Source organism: Schistosoma mansoni, chromosome W (assembly GCF_000237925.1).
Source record: "Schistosoma mansoni strain Puerto Rico chromosome W, complete genome".
NCBI classification, from domain to species: domain Eukaryota; kingdom Metazoa; phylum Platyhelminthes; class Trematoda; order Strigeidida; family Schistosomatidae; genus Schistosoma; species Schistosoma mansoni.
The window spans coordinates 21,018,421-21,037,161 of record NC_031502.1 but is presented as its reverse complement, the minus strand read 5'-3'; the positions used below and the strand labels follow the sequence as shown (position 1 = coordinate 21,037,161).

The window sequence follows — 18,741 nt, the reverse complement described above, 5'->3', positions numbered from 1 at the left end:
AGTATGTAACACCAATCAGAAGTGAAATGTCCGGCAGCAAAAGATTGAAAAGACTGAACTGAAGGAACAGGAATAAAGAAACGATGAAATTTGTAAGAGACAACTGATGGGAGATATGCAGATGATGTATTAAATGTATGGTTTTCACACTTCATGAACATACACTGTAATTTTGGTCTTCTCCACCTGAGTTCTTTGTTCACTACAATTTGAAATTACAATAGACAAATTTATCTTTAAACTGATGTCACTTAGTGATGTAGTGAGTTACTTCAGAGGTACCTGAAAAAGAAATAGGATTAGAAGTGATCTTAATGACCTGTGAGCGTGACCGCAGTGCCCAAGAGAGAACTGCTTGAGGTTGGTCACACACGACTTTTTTGTGGGTAGTTTTTGTGTTAGCTCCGTACTTGTTGAGACCTTACCGTCGTAGCTGGATATCCGTGGGTTAAGGTGAGGTGTGCATTTTTAGGTTTGACCTTTTCTAACCCCACCCCTCCTTGTGGGAAAGCAACATTGCTGTTATGTTGGTTGTCTGAAGGAAACACCTTATTGCTGTCACACCTCTGTACAGTCAACAGTACGACTTCGGCAACTTGGACCGATGCATATATGTGCCTGGTCCTTCGTTGTACCTGACTGACTGACTAAGCAACTTCAGAATATTTATCCCATACCTTCTGCATTACCATTTCAATCGAAAATTATACAACTTCATTATCGATTCGTTACAGTTACCACGTATTTAATAACTATGAATAAGATAGATTAGTTTTTTTATGTTCTCTCAGCTTATATGTAACATGAAATGAGTTAAACGTATATGATAAATGTTCAGTCAACACCTCTCTCTCTCTCTGTCTCCTGGCAAGTTAGTGTTGGTCATTAGCTTCAGTGACTTGAGATCAAGTGAGCTATTTTTAAATGTTAGTTGGTTGAAAGATGTCAGACAGAAAACCTTGAACTTAGTTATCGTGATGCCTGGTACTCGCCAGCTCATGATACCACTGGTCAATCAATTATAACAAACTACAACCCAAACCAATCTCCTTCGAACACTTCACAATTAAATACTATTTTTATGATACCTTGAACTTTAGATTTATCCACAAGTACGAGCTTTTACTGCTGGATTAAACGATGTCATACCAATTGATTGGGTACGTCTTTTTGATGCAGAAGAATTACAAACTCTTATATCTGGAGCTGATATGGTAATCGATGTGGATGATTTAAGGCAGCATACATTCTACATTGGAAGTATGTTACAATATATTAAGTTATCTGTTGTTTTTTTTTGTGTGTGTATGTATATACGTTGAAATGTTATTAAAGCAATGATTGGTAATAGTGATTTACTGGTTGAAGTACTCAATTTTCACCGAGCTATGCTTTTACATTAAATCAATACTTCAATCAGAGAGCGAATGGAAATCTAAAAAACTGTATTGACAAACAGTTGGAATAAGAAGCGGTATAGTACCAATCATAATAAGAAAGACTAGACGGTATACAGAATATAAATGTATCTACTTCTATTGTGACCAATTTTAAACTGTGTTATGAAAAGTCTCCAACCATTGATTACAATGCCAAGTTTCTTACTGAGTCGATCCACTCAGTAAGAAATAAATAAAGTTATTCTTTGACTAAAGAGATTTTCATTATCTCATCTGTATGCATATAGAGTCTATCATTATTGATCTTGGAATGTTCATTGAATCAGTTAACACAGGATAAGGTTAATGAATCCATAGGATAAGTGCCAAGATCATTCCAGATAGTGTAGTTTAGTTAGTGAAAGTAAAACTTGTCACTGTAATTAAGTTCTGTAATGAAGACCTTCCATCTTGAGTATTAAGGAAAAAAGGATTTGAATTCATTCATTTATAAGGGTTTAAATTTTTCTGTAGTTGATGTTAACGACTACAATCGATCTGTCTCTTCTTGGCCTATATAGACAACCTGATCAGATCATCTCACTAATATTTTTAAATAAAGTTTTGATTATAGGGGGTGTTTGAACCGAAAGGTATTAGTATCTCAGTCTTAATTTGGACATCAACACTGGACTACAGATACATTCAGCTGATGTGTTCCGGATAGAACGAAACACATCCTGGACTCTACTACTAGCAACTATCGAGACTTTACTTAAAAATCAATAGTTGTTTGAAATTTTAATCATTTTCAGTCGCATACAGATATATTCATTCAAGATTAGACTAAAGTTGTACATTCGATGTGGTGAATACCAGCATTATTCGCATTCACTAAACGCATCCAATACAGATATCCACTTTGACATTTGATTGAGTAAATACTAAATTACGCGAAACGACTTTTAATCATTAATTTCAAATAAAAAGAGTTGAATATTCAGGGATGAAATACCAACTGTTTCGTTATAGTTTGATGAGACTCCTTAGTGGTAAAAAACAGTTGCTTAGGAGATTCAATTCAGTTAATCATTAATAATTGCATTGACCAACTTATCTGATCTACCTTCTAAAGGTGATTAGATAAAAATGTGGACAAAAAATGATTAGTTACTTGTAAGTAATATAATTTGATATAATTTCATAAATATTAGTTTATCAATAAGTATGCGAAAAAGGCTAATATAAAATGAATTTGTAAACGTTGATATAGAAGGATTATTATAGGTCATTTGTCCCCTCAGGATCCTAGAGCACATGTTCCGTAACCACCAACCTGGTTACACAATCAGACATTCGCTTTTCATACTCTCAATTTCGTTAGCAACAGTAATACCTCGAGAAGTCAGTGAGTAGAACATCTCTGGTAGTGACTGTGTACGCGTGACCATATTGGAGCATTTGGAGAGGGAGACCAGAATCCCCCCACTCTTGACCGTACCAGGGCATTTGGATGCGCTTGAGTCAAATCTTTGTTGTTGTTTTTAAATGTGATTGTTCTATCCTTTCATCATTATGAAACTACTTTTTCTTTATTTTAGATTCAATAAATTATACTGAAACATTAGATTGTTTTTGGTTAGTATTAAAAAATTTTAATGAATCAGATAAACGTTCATTTTTACGTTTTGTTACTGCATGTTCACGTCCACCAATGTTTGGTTTTCGTGATTTACAACCACCATTTTCTATACAAATTACTGATGAAATAGAACGTTTACCAACAGCTAGTACATGTACAAATTTATTAAAATTACCTAATTTTCGTAATATTCATATATTACGTGAACGTTTATTATATGCATTAAATGCAAATGCTGGTTTTGAATATGGTTAATAACATTCTCTTTGGTTGCTGGGTCGCTTGGTTCCTTTTTTGGTCACTTGGCTGCTTGTTTATTAAAAAGTGTATATCGATTTTTTTTTAATCTTTTTTGTTTTTCGGTTCTTATTATTCTTATAATTTTTTTTTTATTTAAAATTACATTTCATAATCGATTCATTGAATGTTTCGTTTCCCTCCCTCCCTACCCCTTCCCTGTTTTTTTTTTCAAAATTCATGTATCCATACATTTACCATGTTGATATTTTTTTCTTAAATTTATTGAACGAGTTGAAGATTTTCTTTTTTTTTCTTCGTTTTTTTTAATGAAAAAAAAAGTTTTTTTTTTCACTATTATTAACCATACTACTATGTACTTGAACAGTACTACTAACAGTTTGGTTATAATTATTTGAATATAATTAATAATAATATGCATATAGTTATATATATGAATATTGGTGAAATATGAGTTTTTTATAGTTGGATTCATTAGTTGATCATCATTGAAAAGCATTGAATGAGTGTTTGTAGTTTAGAATGACTTCTGAATTGAACTATGAAAATACTACAATCTTCATTAGTTGTTCCCATATTGATAATAATCATTTGTTCATCAGTGATTAACTTCAAGATGGGGCTCCTGGAGTTCTAGTGAAAAGCCTTGAGCAGTGGAGTAAAGATAAGTATCTATCTTAGACAATGAATGAAGGATTGCACAAGATCATGTATCGATTGTAGTTAGATATTAACATCGTTAGATACCAAGTCACTAATCTAGATGTTAAGCATTCGTCCGTGAGGTCGAAGATCCTAGGTTTAAGAAAGTAGAGGAATAATCTTTTCTGAGCATTTTAAGATAAAAGTTGTTGTTCCATGGAGGAAAATAATTATCTTTCATAAAATTATCCTTCTGGAAACTGTATTAAAGAAATGAAATAGACAATATGTTATGATTTCATGTCCGGATTTTATCACGTGGTTTATCCACCAAAGGAAATACGACTTTTCGAATCATAACAGTGTGCCAAATCGATGATGTTCGACCGGTATGAGCAGTCTAGCGTCCTTATTGATCCCTTAACCTCTTAGCCCTTCCAATTGAGTCCAGAACACCAATTACGGCTTCAGCTATGTGAATTATTTATTTCAAGCATACTCGGTTTATATACTAGACAGACAGACCACATCACACCATCAAATAGAGAATAAGATTTGTACAAGATCAAGCCAAATGTGACTGTGAACGTGGGAGACAATAATCAATGAGCTGAATATGATTTAGGAACAGCATATCTTACAGTACTAAGTCTATGAGTCAAAATGAAGCTTATATTAAGATGAATATAGATATACATAATCTAATTACCCAATAGTTAAACCGTAGGAATATATATAGAATAATAGTTCATTAGTAGGTCCCGGAAGTTACACGTACTTTCATCTTCACTAGGATATAACACAACATCTCTAATTCAGTAAAGTATCCGATAACTCAACATACAATATATGTATTGCTCGGTTTGCCTGATGATGATACTGTAAAGTTTATTCAGTGGTTCTGCTATTTGAATCAGTCTAAAACATCGGATTCTCAACGTAGTTTATACAACAGTCAATATGAGAGTGTGATAAGTATATTTGTTTTAAACTATTATAACATTAGTATACTATTCAGAGAAGGAAATTCTCTTTTTAACGATGCCGTTAACTAAGGGCGATGCAACGAAGAAAATTTTCTATACAATCCTATTTATAGTTAGTAGTATTAGTCTATAATAAAGTAAAATGATGTTGAGTAATGAAAAAGCAACTTGAAGTGATGTTTTGGCATGAATGGTTTAAGGAAATCAAATATTGAAGAGAAATTATGTATTAATTGGGTAGTGAACAGTGGTAAGGTGAAGATAATTGTCCACTTAATGGGTAAAAAGAATATAATGAGTAAAAGATATTACTTACGTACGTCTGTTACACCTCGTGGAGGGGCAAAGGCCGCACACCAGCATTCTCCATCCGATCCTATCCTATGCAATCCTTTCCAGTTAACATTCATCCTCTTCATATCTGCTTCTATTTCCCAACCTAATGTGTTCTTTGTCCTTCCTCTTTTCCACTTCTATTCAACATTCCAAGTTAGGGATTGAGTCGTGATGTAGTTTGGGGATTTACTCAATGTATGTCCTATCCACTTCCAACATCTTTTCTTAATTTCTTCTTCAGTTGGAAGTTGGTTTGTCCTCTCCCATAAAACGCTGTTGCTGATAGTATCCGGCCAGTGGATGTTAAGTATTTTGCGTCATTAACTGTTTATAAATACATGTACCTTCTTGAATATGGATGTAGTAGTTCTCCATGTTTCAGCTCCATACGGTAGGACTGTCTTGACGTTCGTATCGAGGATTCTCACTTTGAAATTAGTTGACAGTCGTTTTGAGTTGCATATGTTCTTCAATTGTAGAAATGCTGACCTTGCTTTGCCAATCCTCACCTTTACATCTGCATCAGATCCTCCTTGTTCATCAATGATGCTTCCCAGGTAGGTGAATGTTTCTACGTCTTCCGGAGTTTCTCCATCAAGTGTGATTGGGTTGGTGTTCTCCATGTTGTATTTGAGAATCTTGCTTTTTCCTTTGTGTGTGTTGAGGCCTATTGATGCAGGGGCTGCTGTTACTTTTGTTGTATATGCTCGTGTGAACGGTTTACGAAAATCAGATAATGAAGAGAAATTATGTAATAATCGCGTAGTGATGAATGGTAAGGTGAAAATAATAGTCCACTTAGTAGGTACCAAGAATATAGTAATTATTAGTTATGAAAAATGTTATAACGTGTGCCTGGACAGCCTAGTTAAGAAAATAATTGGAATGGAGTACAAATAGTTTTTATTTTTCGAAAACAATCGATTATAGTAGATAAAAAGAAAGGTCAAGACCGTGGAATAATGAAAGACTGAACAATCTGTTTATTGTACGCAAAGGTTAGGTTTAAACTGGTGGATAGCAGTACAATATAACCTGCTTAACCATTATCAAGTAAACTGATAGATGCACACTAACTTGTCACAAACTTAGAGCTTATCGTCTACACAACTACAAATCATAAGTCGATTAGAAAAGATCAAATGAAAATTAGTGGAATAAAATATTTCTCTCAGAGTTTCTGAAAATCTGTTTCTCAGAATTGTTAATGCAATATCGGCGAGACTAAACTATATGGACGAGCCAATTAGAAGCTTTCGCGGGTTTTCCGGCGAGACTAAACTATATGGACGACCTTTGGACGAATCCTAAATGACCTTGAGGAATATTAGCCAATCAGAAGACAGTTAGTATACAGTAAAAATATATTATACAAAACTAAAAAATTAAAGGAGATACTGTTCTTTTACATGACTCAAAAACTTCTCAAGGTCAGATATAAGTTCACAAGTTCTAAAATCAGGGTGCATCCGGTACAGGAACTCATCTATATGGCTCCATAGTAGTCGACATCTGGAACCATGATAAGATCTCAAAAATTCTTTTAGCCTCAACCACATAGCTTCAATGTTGTTAGTATATTGGTATGGTTTACGGTTTAGGGTTAGAGTTAAGGGTTAGGGTTAAGGATGAGACTATAAGTTATGGACGACCTTTGAGCGACGCTAGAGTGATCCTGAGAGTGTCAACATAATAACTAAGACCAGATGAAGGTATAAACCTGTGTGAAGAATTCAAATTATGATTTACAGTTCATGGTTAAGACTAGGAATTATACTTAGGGTTTTCATCACGAACTGACATCAGCTATAATGCCAAAACTCTATTTATCCAAATGGATAATTGAATTTCGCGCCAAAATCTCATGATAACTTCTCTTGTAGACGCTGAATATTCACGTCTTCCCTAAAATCCGCTGTAAATCAATCGTACGTAAGCATCAGGTACCAAACTTAGCGCTGTGACCTTGGAAACCCGCGGAAGCTTCTGATTGGCTCGTCCATATAGTTTAGTCTCGCCGCAATATCTCCTTTAAGTTAGATTATACCAAGTTCTTCATTATCCAAGTGTAATTATCTCATATTTATCACAAAAATAGAACAGAATGTTAGTTACAAATATTCACTTCCTATTGTGGGACTTCTCAGCGGCTGTGCGCATCCACGATCCTGCCATGTGATATTCGAACTCAGGACCTATCAGTCTCGCGCGCGTGCGCTTAACCTCTAGACCACTGAGCCGGCTCGTAATTTCAACTATATAAAATTACTAAAATCTCCACAAAAAACCCCTTCTAATATGTAGTAATACACACTAGAATATTAAGAAAGTAAACCATACTGATTATCTCTAACTAAGAAAAAGTAATCAAATGAAATGGACAAATAAATACTAATTCTATTTGTCAACAGTTGTTGTTCATTCACATTTATAGCAGTTGTTGGGGAAGCTAGGTCCCCAGAACTCACTTGAAAATAGTCCTAATTTTATTCTGAAAATTTGAATTTTGTTTTTGCGCCCAGAGAAGCCTAGTTGACCTACAGCTTACATTTCCTACTCGGAAGTCCCTGAATGTCATTGTTTGATGGATTTTTTAGTCCGCTGTTTTGTGGCTCTCCCAAAGGCGTTTCTGTCATTGTATAAATAAGCTTGGTTTGTATGCTCAGTGACGTCGTATTTTCTGGGTGCTTGTAGAATACATTCTTCTACGCTTCATCAAGACTTCTTGATCTAATTAGCAGGGCCGGAGAAAACAGGTTGGAATCGCCTATCGTGTTACTGTCTCATTGACCTTCGTTCCGTTTATCGAGTAAGGAGAACTTGTAATAGCTTCAAGCATATCAGCAGTTTGATATGAATATGATGTAATTTAAAAGTAAAAATTAGATTCTTTTACCCATTATGATTCTTGCTCAACATTACTTCCATTTTTGATTCGAATTGCGAATAGAATAATGATATTGTGTTTTTTTCATATGAATGTTGGAAAAATCATCATGTATAACATGACCCATATACATCAACATCATATAAAAGGATCGTTCAACCATTATGTATATCCATACGCTTCAATATTCTCATATAATAAAGGTGTTAGTAGTGTTGGAACAGATCAGGTCAATAAAGTCACATTATTTGTAACGTGAGTACATGAAGGTGTAACACTGTTTCGTGAAGGGAGGAGGGAGAACTATATATGCACTGAATGTAGAAGCAATTTTTTTCCAATGTAGCTGAAAAAGCCAACTGGAAACTGGAACACAAACATGTGACCAGTAGAGATCTCAAAGAGTACGAAAAAGAAAAAACAGTTACCTTTTGAATATACTCTCCACTGAAAACTTATTCTTACGTATTCCATTATAAAAAGATGATGTAAATGAAGGGATTAAAGGGTAAAAATTAGATTCTTTTATTCATTATGATTCTTGTTTAACATAACTTCCGTTTCTAATTCAATGTGATTAATATGCAGTGCAGTATCTGTTTTGTTTTTCCCCATGCATGATGTTCAACATGATATACACCATGCACCACCACCACCACCACATCAAACAATAATTGTTGTCATTGTGGTGTATACTAATGATGTTGACAGATATAAGTAGTATGTATCATCAAATAAAGATAAAATACCTGGTAGTAGAAGGTTAAGAAGATCGTAGACAAGAGAACAAGAACAAAAAGATGATTGTTGTAGAAATGAAAGAAAAATGAAGTCTGTGATACAATATCGAGTTATACATCAAGTTTCCGTTTCTTACTTCTTCATCCTTCCTAACGATAAATATTGAGTGATCGCCAGTTAGAATTTAGCAGCCTAGTCAATCGACATCTGGATAATGTATATTCTTCTCGCTGCATATTGCCAACAACCACGATATCTCTATGTAGGCCTTCTGTAACCTTTATAGCGAAAGATCTTACACTTTTCAGAAACTCACCTGAATAGGTTGTGTGATCAATAGGCATAATGATGTATTAAAACAAACAAAGATAAATAAGTTGTTGAGATATCTGGATGACAGGAATAGGTAACCCAGATGTTTAAATAGGCCACCAATTTGTTATCGATCAAATTTTACAAATAAATGTACTTTAATAAGAAAAAAAACAACACAACTTTTTAATAACTAATTCAACGATCAATTTTCATATTCGTCATATTTTCTGTCAAGGTCAGTGTTTTCACTCTTGTAACCATAGCAACAAGAATTCTGATTTATAATTAATTCAAATATTCCTCATTTTTTCCAAAAAAAAAGAAAACACACCTCATTTCTATTTTCTTCATTTCTAGATAGTTCTTAATAGTTCAATAGTACAATACACTCAAAGGATTATGAGTATAATCCATGTATATTGAACAATAATAAAAAACAAACAGTAAGTAACCAAAGTATTAGCTCAATTGGAATTATTTTTCTTCCTCTTTTCTTTTCTTTTCTTCTTTTTCTTTTCTTTTTTTCTTTCAAATTAGGGAGGATAATCAATAATGAATCCCAAACTATTAAATCAAATGGATTTATATCGAAAATCAAAAAGGTAATAAGTTTTATGTTGTAAAACAAAATACAAGGGGGGGGGTTTGTGGAGATTTTAGTAATTTTATATCGTTGATATCATGAGTTAATTGAAGCTGGATCATCATTGAAAACCTGGCCGCTTCATTATAACACCTTTGGATGCCAGCTGAATGGTCTAGTGATCAAGCTCTCTCATGCAAGACTGATAGGTTTTGGGTTCGAATCTCGCTCGCGAGGCGGGATTGTGGATGCGCATTGCTACTGAGGAGTCCCACAGCAGGACGAAATGGCTGTCCAGAGCTTCTAGGTTTTCCATGGTAGTCTAGCTTCAATCGACTTATGATTTTCAACTATATAAAACAGAAACAATTGAGTAGAATTAATAGGACTATTTTTAATCTTTTAAGATATAATGAAAATTATTTTTATGAATTTAACAGTTGAATTCATGAGTTAATTAGGGCTTGACTGTTATGGTAAACCTGGAAGCACTGGATGACTGTTTCATTCTAGTATGGGATTGGTGAGACGTTGCGCATACACGACCTCACATCTTGAGATTTGAACCAAGGTCTCGCACACGAATAGTTAACCTCTAGACCACTAAGCTGGTATCCAATGATGTTAATGTCTAAATTCAACTAGGCCACGAAATCGCTTCATCGTTTCCATATTGATCATTACTGTTTAGTTGTAGTCAATGTCTAGTTATGAATAATGATCCTATTAATTGATACTGGTTCGAATCGTATGGATAACAATATTGAGCTCATCAAGAAGGTGTTATATCTCGATGGGAATATTAAATGGTAACTTTTGAGAACTATTTATGAAGCAATACATTACAAATACTTTTATTGTATAACTATTAGGTAACTTAACTATGCATATTCATGTTCCTCTTATTATAAGCTTTATTTTGACCCATAGACTATTATTATACGATTTACCATTCTTGAGTTATGTCCCAGTTTATTAATCACAGTCTTCCACAATCACAGCCACTTTTGGTTAGATCTTGTACAAATGTTTATTTCCATTTCATGGTACGATGTAGTCAATTTAGTTTGTATATAAACCAAGTATGTTTGCAATACATGAATCGTATTGCAGAGGCTGAGATTGGTGTTCTGGACTCAACAGACGGGAGAAGGACCAACAAAGTCTCCAGACTGCTCGTACGGGTTTCATACGTCATTGGTCCGGTCCTTTAATCATTGTTCTCTAATTGGCTGTGTCAGTAGGTGTCAGTACTTATGGCACATGGCCACAAGTTATAACAGAAGGCGGTTATGCTTTGTTGATAATCGTAAATCAAGTAGATACTCAAATTGAAAATTACTTGTTAATTTCCTCTAATCATGTCACATACCGACCTTCCTAATTATAATTTATAAAACACTCAGTTCACTTAGATAAACAGACGTTTTATCACAGGATTCATATGTAGTTTTGTGAAGAGTTCTTTTTAAATCCTAAAACTAAGAAACACTTACAACTCTACACAAGACTAAAACCAGTAATTTATTGGAGATATTAGTTATGACTTTATAAAAAAAAATAGGACGTATGCCAATTCATTATTGATCTTATGTCCGGCTTTTTATCACGTGAATTATCTACGAATCAGAATACAACTTTTCCAATCTTGACACTATGCTAAATCAATGACGTTCGACCGGTATGAACAGTCCAGCGCCCTTATTGGTCCATTGTCCGCCTAGCCCTTCCAATTGAAACCAGAACACCAATTACAGCTTCTGTTATGCGAATCATTTATTTTAGGCATACTCAGTTTATATACCAGACAGAAAGACCGAATCACACCATAAAATAGAATATAACATTTGTACAAGATTAAGCCAAATGTGGTTGTGAACGTGAGAGACGGTAATCTATAAACTGAATATAATTTAGGGACAGTAAATCGTATAATAATAATTCATAGGTCAAAATGAAGCTTATAATAAGATGAATATAGATATACACAATCTAATTACACAATGGTTAGACAATAAGAATTTATATAGAATAATCGTCCATTAATAGATCCCTGAAGTTACCCGTACTTATGTCTTCACCAGGATATAACAATATTAGTCGATGATTGAAAGTATTTTAAAAAGGATTCGCATCTCATTTAGTTCAAGTTCAGTAGTCCTTCCCAAACCTAGATTTCCAGGTCCTAAGTTCCATATGAAGTCATTAATGTACAATAATAAAATAGTTCACATTAGGATGTAAGTAAAAAAATTCCTCAGTTATTAAATGTCACTTGGTCACAATGTTTCTTTACCATAATTTGTAAATAAGTCACTGTTGTCAAGTACAATTATTGTAAACATGAATACCAATCGCTGGTAAACAAAAAAAGTGCCTTCTTTCCAATATAGAGTAAACAAGCTTCAAATTTAAACCAGATTTCTAATCAAATAAGGAATAGTAGTGAACTGAATTATTCATTAAAATTAATGGAACGTTTTCGGACATTTGATAAGTATTACTAATCATTATCTGGGAAATACACTGTGTCGAGAATTGGAATCAGACATCAGGGTGATGAACAGCAACTGGAAAAGATTGTCCAGGACAGTGTTCGATGGAGAATTCTGGTGAGTAGCCTATTCTTTCCCATGAGAGGTTACAGGCATAAGTAAGTAAGCACTAATCATTAGCTATCTCACTGTATAGCCCTAGATAAAACATTAGTAAAGTATCAATGATTTTAATGATATTCCATTTAAAAACAGTGACATCAAGATGTCTGTTACAATCCACGCATCCTTACTGATGTTTGTTAGTCTAATGATTATATGGTGTGTGCTACTTATATCGACATAAGTAGTATATAGTGCTAGTCAGGAATAGAATGTCTGGCAGCAGAGTTTCGCGAAGATTCAGAAGGGAAAAACGGGAATTCAAATCAATTGGTATGGAAATGAAGGGACAGCAAAGTCAGAAACGATTGATTGGTATTTTGAAAATGGATTTTTCACTTTATGATAAGCAAAGATGGACAGTGGCTATCAGGAGAATCCAGTTTGACGCGCGTTTCGTCCCATTTAGGACGCGCCAGCTGGATGTAACTGAATCTCAGAGTTGATGTTCACTCTGGGACTTGAACACAGTATCTTTCGCATCAAACGCCATCACGTTATCCACTCAGCTAGTGAGTCCTGATAGCCACTTGCTTGTGCGGTATGATTCTCAGATTTTACTAAGAGATTCTGTAATTGTGTTAAACTACATTCGATTGTAATCACAATTGATTGATCACTGGGTGGTGATCATTGTCATGCGTGTCAAGTCCTCCTTAGTGCTGATCGAATGCTATCGATCAAGTTGCAATGTGGCCAACAGTCTAGGTGGCTCGACACTGCCTGCACTATATATTGAGATAAGATGGTGGTTGGAGGTGGTCAACAGGAAACCCTGTTTATACGGGAAACCCTGGTCGCGGCCCAAATAGCTCAGTGGCAACGTCTCTGACTGTGAAGCTGAGTTACACGGGATCGAATCCGTCAGGGAGTACCAGTTCCCTCAAGATTACAGGTACACCTTGCTGACGAGTGCCAAGTAGCACGAAACCCGGGTCCAGGGGTTCCTGTTGACCACCTCCAACCACCATCTTACATTCGATTGTCCCTCACTCGTGAATGTATGACTCAAATGAATGTTTTTCTCGATTATCCATGCTGTACCTTACTCTACATTCTTTATGTGATTAGTATTTTAGGTCCAAATGAAACTCAGCTCACTATGAAATCATTACAAATTGAAGAAACACAACGACAACATTTCTTACGCACTATAAACCAAAGAAAACATCAATCATATCCAATAAATTTTCATTATGATCAATTACTTGCTCAATTAATTAAAGAAGATGGTCATATTGAAGTGAATAATTTAATGATTCCTAAATCGTAAGTGACAACATAGAAACTCTTCATTGATTATCAGTGTTTCATTTGATCAGTTATATAATCTATTCAGTAATATCGATTAAAGGTTATCGACCATAAGTAGTATATAACGATAGTCAAGAATAGAATGTCTAGCAACAGAAGGTCGAGAAGATCTAGGAGGAAAGAACGGGAACAGAAAGTAATTGGTATGGAAATGTAGGAACAATGAAGTGTAAGACGATTCATTGACATATGCAAAAGGAACAGTCAAGTTTACGACAATCGACTGACATCTTTCAAATGAAGTATTTACTGTATGGTTCTCAGATGTTACTAAGGTGTTCTGTAATTTTGTATTCACATACATTCAACTGTGCCCACTTGTGTTCTCGTTCACTATACTATTATTTAACTATATGATACATTTATTAAATTATATCTTAGTAGATTGAAATTAGTTGTTGAGAAGTGCTATAACTCGTGGCTGCCAGTTGTTATATCTTGTGCTCGTCTATTAGAGAGCATCGAGTTATCGATTGGAACAATGACACACAAAACCCGTACAAGCAGTCTAGAGTACTTGTTGGTCCTGCTTTCTGCCTAGCCCAGCCAGTTAAGACCAGAATACTAATAACAGCCTCTGCAGTATGAATCATTATTTTCAAACATACTGGGTTCATATACCAACCAGACAGACCACATCGTACCATGAAAAAGGAAACAACATTTGTACAAGATTCCGCTAAATGTGGCTGTGAATAGGGGGAACAGTAATTAATAGACTAGGGATAACTCAAGAATGGTAAATTGTACAGTAGTAGTCTATGAGTCGAAATGAAGCTTATAATAAGAGGGACATGAATATGAATAGTTGAGTTACTTAATAATTATACAATAGGAAATATACTTGTCGTATTGGTGCATAAATAGTCCTCAAAAGTTACCACTCATAATTGTCTTCAGGATATAACAAGAAACTGTATGTTAATCTCAATAAGTAACTAAGGAATTGTATCTAAGAATTTAATAACATTGAAGGCTAATTAGTCTTCGAATCATAGCTCTCATATCATGAAACTATTCAGCAGGTAAATTCATTTAGTATTGTTTGTTTGAATCTTCTCATTGATGTTTAGGACTGCAACTGGTCAGTGTCTAATTGGTATATAAGCATACTGTGCGTATTGTTATCAGGACTCAGTGGCCGAGTGGATAACGTGATGGCTTTTAAAGCGAAAGTTACTGGGTTCGAGTCCCAAAGTGAACATCAACTCTGAGATGCAGGTACATCCAGCTGTCGTGTCCCAAATGGGACGGAACGCGCGTCCTGAATTCTCCCGCCAGCTACTATCCATCTTTGCTTATTATTCAGCTGGTAGTTCTGAGGTTAAGCATAAGATGTTTAATAAAGAGCACAGCTTATGTGATGATGTTGTAAACTTTTATTTACTGAGGTAATTAGGACTTATTTTAAATAGTCATAGATTTTCTAAAATTTTAGTAGGTTAGAAATTAGGTAAAAGAAAGAATATTAGAACTCTATGTCTGTCTATATAGTCGGTGACTGCCGATCTTCAACTATATCAGTAGATACACTGTTCCTGACCTGACATTACGTAGTACCTTTAATGTGTACCTGAAGACGTTGAGTAACATGACTGAAAAGGTGTTACAGTAGCACAGTCGAAAGTGATTTTTTATTTTACCTTAAATATTGAGTTTCTTATTTCATACTCACGAACAAATACAGACGAAAACAGCAAATGTAGCAGTAGCCTCTGTATCAATAGGCCTCAACATACACAAAGGAAAAAGCAAGATTCTCAAATACAACATGGAGAACTCCAACCCAGTCGCACTTGATGGAGAAACTCTGAAAGATGTACACGTACCTGAGAAGAATCATTGATAAACAAGGAGGATCGGATGCAGATGTAAAGGTGAGGATTGACAAAGCAAGGGCAGGATTTCTATAATTGAAGAACATATGCAACTCAAAACAACTCTCAACTAACTTCAAAGTGAGAATCTTCAATACGAATGTCAAAACTGTCCTACTGTACGGAGCTGAAACATGGAGAACTACTACATCCATAGTCAAGTAGGTACAAGTATTTTTTATAAACAGTTGTCTACACAAAATATTGAACATTCACTGGCCGGACACTATCAGCAACAGTGTTTAATGGGAGAGGACAAACCAGCTTCCAGCTGAGTAGGAAATTAGGAAAAGACGTTGGAAGTGGATAGGACATGCATTAAGGAAATCAACAAACTGCATCACCAGGAAAGCTCTAACTTGGAATCCTGAAAGGAAGCGGATAAGAGGAAGGCCGAAGAACACATTACGCAGGGAAATACAAGCAGATATGAAAAGGATGAATAACAACTGAAAAGAACTGAAAAAGATTACCCAGGACAGGATTGAATGGAGAACGCTGGTGTGCGGCCTATGCTCCTCGACGAGGGGCAACAGGCGTAAGTAAGTATGTAAATATTAAGTTAAATGTTGTTTCATCTTCACTGCTCATGTTTACCATTGTAGTTGATCTCGTTTTTTTCTATCTTACCTAAGTTCATATTGATTTCTTCTTTCATTACCCTGATATAAAATGCATTAACATGAAGTGATACACATTCATTTAATACTCTTCCTTGACAATGACTGACTGATCAGAGCTTCCCATTGATTACTTCTAACCTTAATTGATTTTGTTGTCTTTTCAGCACTGTAAATCAACAAACATATCGATGGGATGAATGTTCGAATCCAACAGCATTGAATAAATCAATACAACTTCGGCGTATTCGACATATTCATGATTGTAACAATATTATAAAAAATAATAATAATAATACTGTACAATTAGTTGAGAACATTTTCTATCCAACAAATAACAATTCTGATATTGATATGATAACATTGAATACAGATCGTCAAAAATCCAGAAAGAGGTATGCTCTTTAACAGTTTACTCTCATTAAAACAAGAGAACTTGATCATGGTGAGTCAGTTCTGTTATATATTGGTGAAGACATAAGTACGGGTAACTCTCAGGATCTATTAATGGACTATTTTTCTATATATTTTTTAAAAGTTGAAATCATGAGTCAATTGAAGCTAGACCACCATGGAAAACCTGGAAGCACTGGACTGCCGTTTCGTATTATCATGGGACTCGGTTAAGTGCTCTGGTGCGAGACAGGTGGGTCCTGGGTTCGAATCTCGCGAGTGCGGGATCGTGAATGCACACTGCTGAGGAATCCCATAATAGGACGAAACGTCCGTCCAGTGTTTTCAGGTTTTCCATGGTGGTCTAGCTTCAATTGACTCATGATTTCACTTATCGATATATCACTGGATAGAGGAAATTTTATAATTTGTTATTAAAATATGACTGAAATCAGTTGAAAGATTACTGAAAACGTGGAAGATGCTTATTCTATCATTATGAGTTAAAATATAACGGTTTATATTTTCAATCCTATCATAAACCATCGGAAACCTTTTATCATAAGTTATCTAATTCTTGACATTAATTACATCTCTATAGGCAGTCTACACGAAATCCTACCTAATCTAACTTTGTACTATTCGGCACTCATCAGCTAGGGAATTCTTTCAACTCTGAGAGTTATGACGGTCTCTGAAAATTTTAAATCGGCATCACATATCTTTACAATTTGAGACTGATAAGTCTTGCTGATTGAACGCTATACCCGGATCCTAATCTAGTCTCGTAACCCCCAAGCTAAATCTACACAGCGACTTGAACACGAGAGAAAAGGCACAAAATATGCGGGAAGCACTTCACTTCAATGGTTCATTGATGTACAGAAAATATAGGGTTTTTATAGTATTTAAGAAGTCCTTGGGCTTTCCTGAAAATTCTAGTATACTACTAAACATAGTAACAGTGTGGTGATCAGTCAATCAGAAATTCTACATGTGACGTTTCACTTTCGTGATGTTTCTATCAAAACTTATAATCAAACACTGATTGGATAAAATGCCCCTTAATGTTTCCTGAGCTTGTCATGTCTACTGCGAGAAATTTGCAGGATTATCCCAACAGAAACGTTACCATAGTGATATTCGCTCCGTGACTGTTCTCTTGCTACTCTGTTAAATCATAATTTCACTTAAATGCTGACCCTATGAATATATAATTATTGGTATGCTAATTTTTAGTAGCTGCGAGTTCATATCTGTTTTTCTTCTCTCCCGATGATTATCAACGATATATATATATACTCATTTCACTGTCTTCTGTTCATTAACTTATATAAGGAGTAGGATTAGTCAATTCTCTCCACGATGTTCTTATATTCCAAAAGAAAAATCTTCAAGTTCAATATCTAGTCTTGATGAAAATGAAATAGATGAAGTTCAAAAGAAGTTAAACAATCTTAAGTCATTATTTATACAAGTTAAAAATCAAATCAATTCTTCATCCACTGACAATGACAACAATCATAACACAAATAATATTGATGAACAACTATTCCCGAATACGTCAACAGAAGTGAATCTCCCTCAAACTGATGTGAAGAATACTGAAGACGTTGGAGGAAAGATTGACGAATGTGATCAAGGGCAAAATTTGCCTAATTATGCTACATTTTCTGTGAAAAAATCACATGAATATGCTGTAAGAAATTGGTTACTTTCAAATTTTAATCATATTTAACTACTTATATCTATATAAGTAGTTTAGAAACAATTGTATTAATTAAATTAGAATGTTACTTATTAACTTCTATAACACTAATATAAATAGTTCTTTTTTAAATAAATGTTTTCTAAAGCTTCTTCACCTCAGTATAATTAGTGTTTTTATGTATGATATGCCTTGGATCTTACTTACTTACTCACACCTGTTACCCCTCGTGGAGGAGCACAGGCCGCACACCAGCATTCTCTATCCAACTCTGTGATGGGCAATCATTTCCACTTCTTTCCAGTTAATATTTATCCTTTTCATATCTGCTTGTATTTCTCAGCGTAATGTGTTCTTTGGCCTTCCTCTTATCCGCTTCCTTTCAGGATTCCAAGTTAGAGCT

The 18,741-nt window shown here is 34.7% G+C and overlaps 1 protein-coding gene and 1 non-coding gene across 2 annotated transcripts in view; both read left to right on the top strand.

The window, feature by feature from the left end:
• The window catches only part of Smp_130650 (putative ubiquitin-protein ligase), a gene marked incomplete at both ends in the record, with an annotated part of 57,136 nt that extends 38,768 nt beyond the window's left edge, over positions 1-18,368 (top strand). The window contains 5 exons of the mRNA XM_018788940.1: positions 1,100-1,260; positions 2,981-3,273; positions 13,523-13,695; positions 16,405-16,632; positions 17,981-18,368. Coding sequence (XP_018654433.1) covers positions 1,100-1,260; positions 2,981-3,273; positions 13,523-13,695; positions 16,405-16,632; positions 17,981-18,368 — 1,243 coding nt within the window. The remainder of the gene's footprint in view (positions 1-1,099; positions 1,261-2,980; positions 3,274-13,522; positions 13,696-16,404; positions 16,633-17,980) is intronic.
• Positions 14,875-14,941, top strand: Smp_tRNA_00329_Pseudo_TTA.1.1. The gene has a single exon. It is a non-coding gene (tRNA).
• Positions 18,369-18,741: the final 373 nt, after the last annotated feature.